Here is a 12,108-nt window from a genome sequence, read left to right as displayed (position 1 = left end):
AAAATAACAAATCTGTCTTCCTTTTCTCACTGGTTAAAGAAAATGAACCAGAGAACTAGAATAGCTTCCTAAGTACATGTCTCCTAGTCTACCTTTGGTTGAATGGCTGGTTTTCTCTGCAGACACAGGTGGCTTGTTCAGAAGTGGTCCTAGGAACGCGTTGCTGGGCATCAGAAACTCTTCCGCAATCACTTGCCTAGCATTTGACAACATTTCCACTGCATTATTTTTCCTTCTCGAAAGGACCACACAGTCATCTGAAACTTCAACTGGATCTGACGTTACCATAGCGATTAAAATGCTATCTTTTCTCACAAGTTGGAATTCTAAATGTATTCTCCAAAAAGTATGACTCAAGGCCCTCACTTCAACAGAAATGTAAAAAGGTGTAAGACGTGGTGCTTCGCATAGAGCCAAGCACGTACCAGCGAATACAGAAGGCTTAAGTTCTGGGTACCAGCAGCCCATGGGGTAGGACAATGGAAAGAGTCAGCCTCCAGAGCAAGAGGAACCGGCTTGAAATTCTCACTCTAGCACTTACTATGTTTTTAAGCCAAGATTCCCATTCCAGGTAGCCCAGGCTGACCTCAAATTCCTTAAAGAGACAAGGATGGTCTTGAACTTTAGATTCTTCTGCCCCACCTAGGAAGTCCTGGAATTACAGGCCTCTACTGTCTCGTCTGGTTTATCCCTGTGCTTCCTGCATGTTAGGCAAGCACTGTACCAAATGAGCAACAGCCCCAGCTTATTACCTTTAGCCTTATGCAACAGGTTCAGCTTCCAATTTAAAAAGAGAGAGAGAGAGAGAGAGAGAGAGAGAGAGAGAGAGAGAGAGAGAGAGAGAGAGATAATATTATGCTTCTAGTAGTCTGCGATATAGACTGAACAAAATGAAACCAAGTGCCTTATGGATGTGCAGCCGTGACACCTACAAGGTACTCTTTAAATAACAGCGAAGACCGCCTCACTTTTTTCTGAATCATTATTGATGAAGATGGCATTACTGGTTGGGAGAGTAAGAGAGAATCAGAATAGCGCGGGCTGCAGCTGAATGCAAAAACTAATGCGATTCCCTGCATTTGCGTACAACTACGGAACGCATCAGAACAGTTCTGTCAGCTGAAAACTGCCCTGCTTTACTTAAAATGATTTCATCCCAAAGAGCCGAGTGACAGCTCAGTGTAGAGCTCTTCTGGCTGAGTGTGTTCAAGGCCCCTGGTTCAGACCCCAGAAACAAACAAAATAGCTGGGTGTGGGGGTTCACAGTTATCATCCCTGCACCGGGGAGACTGCCGAAAGTTTCAAGTTACCCTAATCCATGTACTGAGTTTCGAGTCAGCCTGGACATCAGAGTGAAATCCTGTCTCAAAATCTCCCAAAAGCAAAAAGTAAACTAAACTAAGAACAGATCGTATTAAAAAAAAAAAAAAAAAAAAAGGTATATGTGTGAATAATTTCAATAAACCTACTGCAGTAATACAATGTCATTTTCTTTCTAATCAGATATTTCAGCATTCTCAACAACTTCCTCAAATTGCAGAGCTGGGCCTGGCAGTGGGGCGTTGTGACTTTAAGCCTCTTTAAATCTACGTTAGGAGAAACAGTTTCCCTTGATTTTTCCAGGAAGAACCCATTTTTCTTCTTTTAAAACCCTATAGTATGTTATTCTCACTAGATTGTAACGCATTGTATCTTCTATGAAGTCTATGTGTGTAATCTTTAGTTTCCTATGCTGTGATCACGCTCGAAACGTATCCAACGCTTACTTAAGCAAATCATGTGAACTCGTTAATAGCCTGTAGAAGGAAGTGAACTATAAGTTGTCAATAGATAGACAGGTGCTAAGTATTAAGAGCCTGCGAATACCCCATCTATTCAGGGTGTTTCAGGGCATTTCACTAAATGTCTTGTAGCAAACTGTTTAACATAGATCCCTATGTAAACAACCATTAATCAATTGCCAGTGAAATACAAAACAAATTGTAAAATATACTGCACCCTAATAAAATAGACAGGAAGAGAAAAGGCAAATCTAGAGCACTATGCATTGGCTCAAGGCAAAACTTTAAAGATAAGATGTAGGGAAAAATCCCAATAGGATTGCTAGTATATCATGATCAACATAAAAGGGATTCATAAGGAATTACTTATAAGCTGGAGGTATGGCTTATTGGATAAAGATGCCTGCCACCAAGCCTGATGACCTGAATTCAACACTCAGGAACTACCTGGTAGGAGAGAACCCACTCCTGAATGTTTGATTTACACAAGCACCCACATGCTCGTAGGTGAACTATCTGTTGCTACTTGTGGATGAACTCACTTTCTCTCTCTCTCTCTCTCTCTCTCTCTCTCTCTCTCTCTCTCTCTCTCTCTCTTTCTCTCTCTCATGCACACATAATACAATATTTTTAAAGGTAACTTTTTTTCATGTTGATTTTATTGAATATCTCAATGAAAATGGAAGTGTCCACCTAAATGTATGAACAAAGGTATTTTGTTGGTGAACAGTCTCATACAGAGAGACAGTGACAATAGTTTTAGTATCACAGAGAGGTACCTGTGTTACAGTGTTTATTAAGTCTCTCTTATTATTGGAAAGCAGAAAACTGGATATAGACTAAAATATTTTAATCATTTAAAATAGTTTGACTGTCAACAGTAATCTAATTCATTTCCTGAAGAAAATAGACGTCCAATATTAAGACCCACATAAAAACATATAGATGACATAAGGAAATCGCGATGCATATATGAATCACAGAGACTGGCAGCATGCACAGGGCCGGCACAGGTTCAAGCCAGACGGGGTCCCAGCACCAAGAGGGGGAACTGGACACAGGCTCCCACCCCTAATCAAGAAGCTACCTGCAATGGACATCTGCTTGGAAAGGAAAAACTTAGTTTTCTTCAACAGAGTTTCACTGGGTGATGAGCCATACTTAAAGGCAGGCCCCATGCCTACCAGCAGACAGCCAACACAAAATGAACTCAATGGTATTTTTATAGACTTTTTCCTACTATGGCTTTGTTTGGACATTTTTCATCTTACTGGTTTGTGTTTGTAAATTGAAGCTTCTGATTTTGCTGTTTTATGTGTTTTGGTTGAAAGGGGTTGTGTGTTTGTTTGTTCCTGTATGTGTGTGTGTTCATTTTATTCTATTCTAGTTTGTTTGTGGTTTGTGATTGCTTGTTTTCTGAAGAAAGAAAAAGGTAGGAGTTGGGTGGATGGGGAGGTGGACGGTCTGGGAGGAGCAAGAGAAAGGAAAGCATGACCTGAATATATTGTATGAAAAAAAGTTTCAGTATTAAAAAAGGATACGGAGCTGGAGAGATGACCTAGCAGGTCAGAGCACTTGGTGTGTGAACAAAGGACCTGGGTTCAGTTCCCAGTACCCACACGGTGGTTCACAAACATCTCCAGCTCCAAGGAAAGGCTGCGGCCTTTTACATCAGATGGCATGTGATTTACCCCCACACATACAGAGAAAAACACACATTAAAAAAAAATCTTTCCAAACACAAAAGTTAAGTATGACTAACCATAGTAACAAGACATAAAGTAATGCTAATAGCATACCCTATTTTCAGAGCATACAGAACAAGAACAACTTTTAATGCCTTCTTAAATCATTATTTTCAATATTTTACTATTGTTGTTGTCGTTCAATTGGTCCAAAGTGACAAATCAACAAGATCGAATTGAAGCTTCATTCAATCTCGGTCTTACTTGAGATTCAAGAAAGTAGGCATAAAATTAAGACTAAGATCTTAACTGTTTAGATGTTCAAAACAAAAGCAGCAAGCCTCAGTTTCTTGACATCTTTCTTGAAACAAACAAAAAGAAATATTACTTGGGGTATAGATACAACACTGAATTCATATACATGGTCAACTGGTTTCCTAGGGTCCTGATGTATGTTCCACCTAATACTATGAAATTAGGAACTAACAGAATTAAAATAATAAAATTAAAATGATTTACATTATAGAAATATAACTTGCCAATTTTAGCAATCGAATAAATGAAAAAAAAAACTCCTATGTCATTTGTTACTTCAAGCTTATAATTAATTTTCCTTTTGTAAAAACAGTAACTATGACGTGCCTGGTTATGATGTAGTGAGGGCTTTCCAAGGATGAAAACACGTATTAGGAAATGAACATCAAGAAATCATCACCATCTACCACATGGACTGTCCCTGAAGGCTCTTGGGGTCGGCACCACCAGCTGACTGGGGCGTACGCCACTGTCTTCCAATCACCTAGCAACAGCTCACAGCCCTAAACATGCCCAGATGATGGACAAAATATCTACACTGCAACAAGTTAGCATTTGATAGATACTAACCTAAGGGCTTGGATCAAAATGTCAGCATATCCAGTTCCTATGATGAAAAACCAAGACACATTCTACCACCACTACTCACTACTTACGAAATATCTTTAGTTAAAACAACTTTTAAGAATTTGTAAGCCACATATAAGGTATCATATGTTGACTCTGCTTAGGAGCTTTTCAAAGAAGTTTTTAACAAGCAACCAAATGAGTATGCTGCACCCACTGACCTACATCCTCAGTAACACTCACACTAAATGTCCTGTGCACATATGCAGATGAAAACACAAAGAAATTCTTCAACAGACGCTGGGTCTCCCAAACGCGGTGTGTGTGACTAACGGTGAGAGAAAATGTAACTGAAACTGTCTGCTGAAAAGCCAGTGCAGGCTAGGCACAGCAAACGGCCCGAGTGACAACGGAGAGGGATGTGCAAATTTGTGCAGGAATCCGGCCAAATGTTTGGCACTTTCCCTCATAGCCCTGGATTTATTGACAAGTGGCACTTTCTCTTTCTGTCTGTTACAGCTAAAGAGCCTTCGTTGAGAGCAGATAACACAGCTCAATGGTAGTGTGTTTGCCTGGCATGTATGAGGCCCCAGGTTAAATTCTCAGCACAAAAGGGATTTTAAAAAAAAATTAGTTGAGTGGTAGAAATATCCTTGTCTTTAAAACACACAGCCTTAAGGATTAGATTTACAAAGGCATGCTATATCAAATAATATAGACAAAAAGTTGCACAAAAAAAATTGTTAATTTCACATAAGTGTGTGATGGAGTTCCCCAAAAAATTTTTTCTTGGAAAAAATTAAACATACTATATTGCACTGAATTCTATATTTGCCTTTGAATGTTTCTCACTGTAAAAGTTTCCTGCAAAAAAAAACACATTTATACCAGATTATTGTAAAAGAAAATTATTAAAAGAAAATTTAGGTTATGTATTTTTAATATTTATTTTTATGTGTGTAGATGTTTTTCCTGCATGTAAGTCTATGTACCACATATGCATTGTTCACAGAGATCAGAAGAGGGCCTCAGATCTTCTGGAACTGGAATTAGAGACAGTTCTTAGATACCATGTGGACGCTGGGAATCAAACCCAGGATCCTCTGCGAGAGCATCCCTGCTCTTAACTGATGAGCCATCATTCTAGCTTCTAATTTTTTTTTTTTAAATACAGTCTCTGGATAGACTTGACAGATTTCAGTATGGGCTGGCTCTCAGAAATGAACAAAGTACCTAACGACTTTACAAATAACGTAGTAACCACACTTCATTCCAGTCGCTTTGTCCTGAAGCGCGTCAATGTCCTCAATGCCATACACTGGAATGTTAAATCAAAGGTAAAAGCATGGCATTCTCCTTCAAATAATCTGTAATCCAATATGGAAACAATTCAAATAAATATATACAGCGCAAAATAAAACTATTTCATAACCACCTTCAATATACGGCTATCACATAAAGTTGCCCGGCATTTGATAAGAAATGACTATATTATTACATATGACTGTAATAAGTCAAACCGGCAAGACACTTTCCAAATTAAGATATAGTTCTCACAAAATTCACTAACTCCCTGAAACACCCCCATGGGACTCATTGTATAACTTTTACCGTTTTATTGATGAAGGATCTGAGATCTTAGAAAAGTACATGTCTGGATCACATTTACACACTAGGCAATTGAGTCACTGTTTCAAGTGGGCCACATCAGAATTGTCACTAGATCGACAATTCTCAAGTGCTTTCACTTTAAGTAAGAGCTTTCAAAAAAAAAAAAAATAAAGCAATTTAATCATTACTACACTCCCGTCATATAACAGTAGCGGCTGATACTCACTAAGTGCATACGCTGTAATGGACACCACTCTGCACTATACATTAAGGCAATCAGATCCATCAAAACCCGGTTAGAGAGGGCTCGATCTCACCCCATTTTGCAGATGAAAACACTGAGGCTCAGATAAAAATGGGTAAACTTCCTAAGATCACATGGGTAGCAGCTACAGGAGTCAGGACTGAGGCCTAGAGCACATCATTCCCGGACAGATGATGTTCTTGGGAGGGGAAGAAAATGCAGAGGAAGAGGCTGGAGAAGGCTCAGCAGATAAAGGATCTTCCTGTTCCAACAGGGAGTAGGAGCTTAGTTCCTACTATTCATGCTTGAGGGTTCACAGCTATGGGAATCAGATGTGTCTGGCCTCCAGGGCACCTATACTCATGTGTGCATGCATACACACACACACACACAACTAAAGATAATAAAGAATAACTGAAGAGTAGCAAAGGAAGATAGGACGAATGTCTTCTGGGTCAGGAAGGAGATGCCTACAAGCTCAGCTTGAGCAGATGAGGGAAGGAACGGCATTCTACAGGCAGAATGGCACAGAAAGGAAAGAGGAGGAGCCAATCAGTCCGGGGCACTCCTCCCATAGAGGAGAAGAGAGTGAGCATGACTGCGAGTCTAATATAGGGAGTATGGGATGAAGAGGATAAAAAGTGTCGACTCTAGTTAATAAAGTTAGTAAAAGGGACTACCAGTCTCATTGGTCCTGAGGTGAAATTTAAAGTCATTAAAAGACTCGGACTAGGCATGGTAACACTCTCCAAATCTGATAGTCCACCACTGGCAAAGTGCCTATCACATCAGAGAAAATAACAGATTCACCAGGAAAGGTCTGACTGGTTTCAGTCTCCTTCTTTCCCTTAAACTGCCGTTTATACTTCTGCACCCCTTGTCATTCTTTCAAACCTTCCAATGGAGTGGAGACTAAAGGGGAAATGTAACTAGCGTAGCTTGTTCCTCATCCGTTTTCATACCAGGACTCCACAGTGCTCGCGGGTAGTTTAGCATATACCTTTCTCCGAGCTACAGCAAATCAGATCAAGATAATAGATACACCGAACCCTACAGCGCACCTTAAAAGTAGGATTTGTAAATCCATTTACCTCAGCGAAGGACAAGAGCAATGCTATCCAGACATCCTTAAGTGGCATGTCTTAAAAGATATATTCAGTGAGGAAAACTAGCTCTAATGGAATTTCCTCTCATTACTTAAAATAAACCAGGTCACTGAAGATGGGATGCAGTATGGTATTCTGCTCATTTTGATTTCAGTTTAATTCCATCAAACCATAAATCCCCATGGAAATACCTTAGGCACGTGCCTGCCAGACACTGCGATGCCCAGCATTTCAGCATACGTGTTTTTGCATGATTTCAAACAAAAATGATTTTTAAAAAATGTGAACACATGGCTCCAAGTTGCTTTTTTAAAAAAACTTATGTCAACAGCTTTAAGTATGAATTAATCTCCATGGCTATAAACTGCAGGTATAAAATACATCGCATGATCTGGTGGGAAATATAATTCAGAAGACCAAGTTAAAGGCCTAACCTACGCACTTCAAAATTAAGCTAACTTCCTAGATTACAGCAATGGTCTTTTTTTTATTTTGCCAAAGCCACTAAAGTTAAATATACCTCAATGTATTAAGCTCAGCTGTAACTACAACTGTAATATACATTCAACTGAACCATGACCTGTTTTTCATCTCAGAAGGGAAAGGGAATTATGTCAGTTATGAGACTCACATTTTTCCCATTCTAAGATCCTTCTGAAAGTTATTTCACACTAGAACTAAAAGCAAAATGCACTTCGTGGCATTTACTTGCTTTGCAAAATATTTATTTATGTTACTGCTCATAAGACAGCATTTCAATCAGTCACTGATAACAATTACATTTTTTTCTCATTTACTTTCAAAGTGTACAGACCCAGAGACATTTGGCAACGAAAAAAATATCAGTATGTAATATGACACCTAAGCTTAAAATTCAATTATAACTACATGCTATATTTACTTATAAGACAACACCAATCCACACAACAAATACAGAATTAACATGTGTAAATAAATGTGGTTTTAAAATACCCACCCCTAGCAGAAAGCTTTTTGGTGTTGATAATTTTGGCAGCATACTCCTGTCCAGTAGGGATCTTCATACATCTTCTCACCACTGAGAATGCCCCCCTAGAAACCAACAATCAGCAAGTCAGCAGAAGAATCAGATCCAGTATCCACTTAGAAACTTACAAACCTGAGCATATTTGTGAGTCTTGAGCAGTCTGTGAAATATCAGCATAATAAAAACATTATCTAGAAAACGAACAATTATTTCTAAATGTTGATAAATAAAAAGTAGTTTTTAATTGCCTGGAAACACACATTATTAATCAACAAAATAAAAGGAAATGCCAATTATGACCACTCTTGTTTGCACATGAAATTTGTGAAAACATTTCACAAAACACCAAATGCTCAGAGCAAACCCTGCAAAGAGCAGAGCTGGGAACAGGGGAGGAAAAAAATAATCTGCTGCCTGTTTATTTCGGTAGGAAAAATAATTAACGTGGCTCCAAGTAAGTAAATATGGCGATTGTTTTCATTAAAACATAAATCTGGGGCTCACTGGTGCTTTACCAGATCCTGGGGTAAGGTGATTTCTCTGCCTGGTTTGGGCTGGGGGAGGGGAGAGATTTGAATTAAGCTGCTCTTCCGACAGTCTCCATGTTTCAACAACAGATCATCTATAAAGATATCATTTTCATTCCATTAAAAATGCTTACACTTCCTTTTATGCAACTGTGGGACCCCATGGCACACAGAGAAATGCATCTTTTCCCTAATTGTCGAAATTAGCAATAGAAGAACTGGTTTGAGGTTGGATGCTTGGCAAATCAGCATTCCTGGCTGGATCTCTGTACAGATCTTCTGTAGGTACCCTGTCCCTTCTTAACAAGAAGTTGTGGCACTTAAGTGGAGGAGGTCGTTTTACACAACCACAAGGCTAGGCTACCTTGGGAGGCGCTTTCCTGAGATCCAGAGAGGGGGCTTTCCCGCTGCCTCAATAAATAAATCTCCGATAAGATGTGCACGTACTTAATCCTATAAGAATGATGGTGAGCGAATCCTTTAGAGCAAAGAATAGCGGATATGGGGCAGGGGCGTGGGTTCTGTTGGGTCGCCCTTTTCCTGGACAGAACAACTATTTGGATGCCGAACCAGACTCTCCACCAAGCCAAGTTGAACTTTCGGCATCGATAAATATGGCACCATCTCTGAGAGGCAGTGCTCATCAGCTCATCCGAACCTGGGTCAGACGGCAGACACACCGACCGCGGGCTGAGCAGGAGACATCTATTTACCGAAAATGTGATAAACGTTGCGTTTTTGCATGCCATCTCCTTTCCTCTCCGAAGACACACACACACACACACACACACACACACTCGCGTGCGCGCACACTTCCCAGGATGACAGCTACAACTGCAGAGATCGTAAATTCACTAAGTCTCCTGTGGAGAGGTGGAGGACCCAAGTAGGTGGGCTGGGGTTTCGGGGCACCCGCCACAGTGGGGCAGGGATTTCCTCCCCTGTGTGCCCCACCCGCACCAAGTCAGGGGTCCGTCACCCCGCTTCGGCCTGCGGGCTCCCTCTCCCCCCCCCACGGGGAACACGGGGGTCGCGGGAGGAGATGCCAGGCAAGGACGCTTACTTTCCAAGCTCCTCGAAGAGCTGGTACTCGTCGGTGAACCGGGTGCAGGTGGTGGTCGAAGCCATGGCGGGGTCTGGGCAGTGCGCCGCTGGCAGCGCGACGGGCGACACGCGAACAGACGCGGCTTCCCGGGACTGGCGCCGCCGCGCTGTCACCCGGGGCCGCCCTCACTTTCCTTGTCCGAAAGTAGCTCGCCCGCGAGGGAGTGCGCGCAGGGGCGGGGCGCGGGGCGAGGTGGCCAGACCAACCCGCGCCGCCCGCGATCCCTCCTCCTTCTCCGCCTGCCGCCGCGGCCGCGGGGCAGAGTGCTCCAGAAAGGGGTCGAGGGGGGACCCGCAGGAGGGGTGGCCGCTGACACCGAGGCTCGCACAGCAGCTTGGCGCAGCGCCCGGGTTGGCGGACGAGCGGCGACCGAGAGTGAAGAGCCGGCCGGCTGCTCCTACGAGCGGAGGCGGCGCTGGTGGCCCGCGCTCCTCACGGGGCCGCGAGCCTGGGAACCCGCGCGGCGACAGAGTGCGCTCGGCTCGGGCGGGCGAAGCTGGCGGCCGCAGCTCCTCCCCGGCGCCTCCTCCCGCCTCTCCCCGCCCTGCGAAGCCCCCTCCTCGCCGGCCCTACACCTCCCTCTAGCGACTCCAGCCGAGTCCCTCCCGGCTGCTCTCCAGCAGCCGTCTAGGGAGACCGCGGGGAGGGGATGTGCGGAGTGGCGGGGGAGCGCACTTAGGGGACCGGGGTGCACCAGGATGTCGCAGTGACCCACGAGGGGTCGGGAAGATGAGGGACGACTCGCAGCTCCCACACCGAGGACGTCTCTAGGCCGGCCACTCAGCCACGGTGCCGGGGAAGCCGAGGGAGGGATGCAGCCGCTGCATCAGGGCGCGGCTGCTCCCCAGACCCAGGTCCCACGTCCCCCCCGGGTCGCAGCGATGCTAACCCTGGCCACCTCTGCTGCGCCCCGCTGTCCCTCAGCCAGGGGCGAGGATGGCCCGGGCACCACATTTCACTTCAGGTTTTACTGTCCCCCTCTTCGCCCTGCTCTCCGGTTGTTTTCCTGACTGGGGCAAGCCCCATAAGCCCTTGCTTGGCCATAAATCCTAACATGATGAAAGCAGAAAGTCCAGCACTCCGCCACACCTTCCTGCCTCTCCCGAGTAAACTCCCCGGTAACCTCAGCAAGTTCTGATAGTAAGCAGGGCTCTCGCGAGACGTCCCACTCGGCTGCCGAGGGGGTGGGGCGGTAGGAAGGTTGGCTGCGGGTCACGCGACCCAGTGGGGGCTGACGTCATTGGCATCACGTGAGCGTGGCCAGCCTGTTTCACTTTGCTAGGGGAGAAGGGAAAAAAAGAGAGGAGACACCCTGAGTTCTTGGCTTCAAGTTCTCACACAGCAGGCCGGGTAGGGGCACAGGAATGCACCCCCGACAGTGGCTATCCGGAAAGCCTCTAAAGAGTGCCAGGGTGCCTGCTCTTGGGCAGATCTGCCACTGTTGTTTAAAAATTAGCCTGGAGAAAACACTAGCTTGTTAGATAGGTTAAGTTGTCACTGGTTGCTAGGATAATTTCTGGGTATTTAATAAACTTGGCAATTGAAGAGATAGAGGCCAACAGAAAACAGAAGTATCATGAGCAGAGTTTTTTTTTCTTTTTCTTTTCCTTTTTTTTCTGCTTTTCTACAGGATATCATGAAATCCTGCATTCCTATTGCTTATTTGCTCGTTCTTAGAATTACATCAGGCACTTAAAATTTCACAACAGAAAGGTGATAGATAACTTTCAGTTATGGCGACTGTATAGACTTTGTCGCCAGTTCTGAGACGCTCTTTGCTCCCTGACACACATGCTCCTAATTCTTTGATTTCCTGTTTCAAAGAATGCTATTCCGACTGAACTCAAGTACTCAAGCTAGTCAGAAAATCTTTAAATGCTTTTCTGTTGTAGGTTTTTCAAATATTGCTCATATTGCTCATACTTCCAATAGACCTCTCCCACTCAACACCACAAGAAAATAGTTTTTATGTTGAGTCATCATTCAATGTCTGCATTGTTCTGCCCATGAAAATGTCATTTGCTGGCCTATTTTACTATAATTTCCCCCTCGGGTTTGCTTGTATCTTTTGTTATTCTTCCCATGCATTAGATTCCTACTGCGGGTTTTTGACATTGCCAAGCACACGGGGTCTGCACATGTCCGTCTATTCTGTATCCTA

At 43.6% G+C, this 12,108-nt stretch overlaps 1 protein-coding gene across 7 annotated transcripts in view; it reads right to left on the bottom strand.

Annotated features, from left to right (window-relative positions):
* The window catches only part of Camk2d (calcium/calmodulin dependent protein kinase II delta), a 248,640-nt gene extending 237,614 nt beyond the window's left edge, over positions 1-11,026 (bottom strand). For 3 of the 7 annotated variants that reach the window (XM_050142539.1, XM_050142778.1, XM_050142677.1), the window contains exons 1-2: positions 9,906-11,023; positions 8,286-8,380 (exon numbers count right to left, since the gene is read on the bottom strand). In XM_050142539.1, the coding sequence (XP_049998496.1) occupies positions 8,286-8,380; positions 9,906-9,970 (160 nt within the window). In that variant the 5' untranslated portion in view covers positions 9,971-11,023. Of the gene's footprint in view, positions 1-8,285; positions 8,381-9,905 lie in introns of all 7 variants that reach the window. The other 4 variants (XM_050142608.1, XM_050142756.1, XM_050142895.1 and 1 more) reach the window with 4 other exon arrangements.
* Between the last annotated feature and the right edge of the window lie 1,082 nt (positions 11,027-12,108).

Source organism: Alexandromys fortis, unplaced genomic scaffold, assembly GCF_014885135.2.
Source record: "Alexandromys fortis isolate MF-2015 unplaced genomic scaffold, M_Fortis_MF-2015_v1.1 scaffold_19, whole genome shotgun sequence".
NCBI classification, from domain to species: Eukaryota; Metazoa; Chordata; class Mammalia; order Rodentia; family Cricetidae; genus Alexandromys; species Alexandromys fortis.
This window is presented reverse-complemented; position numbering and strand designations above follow the sequence as displayed.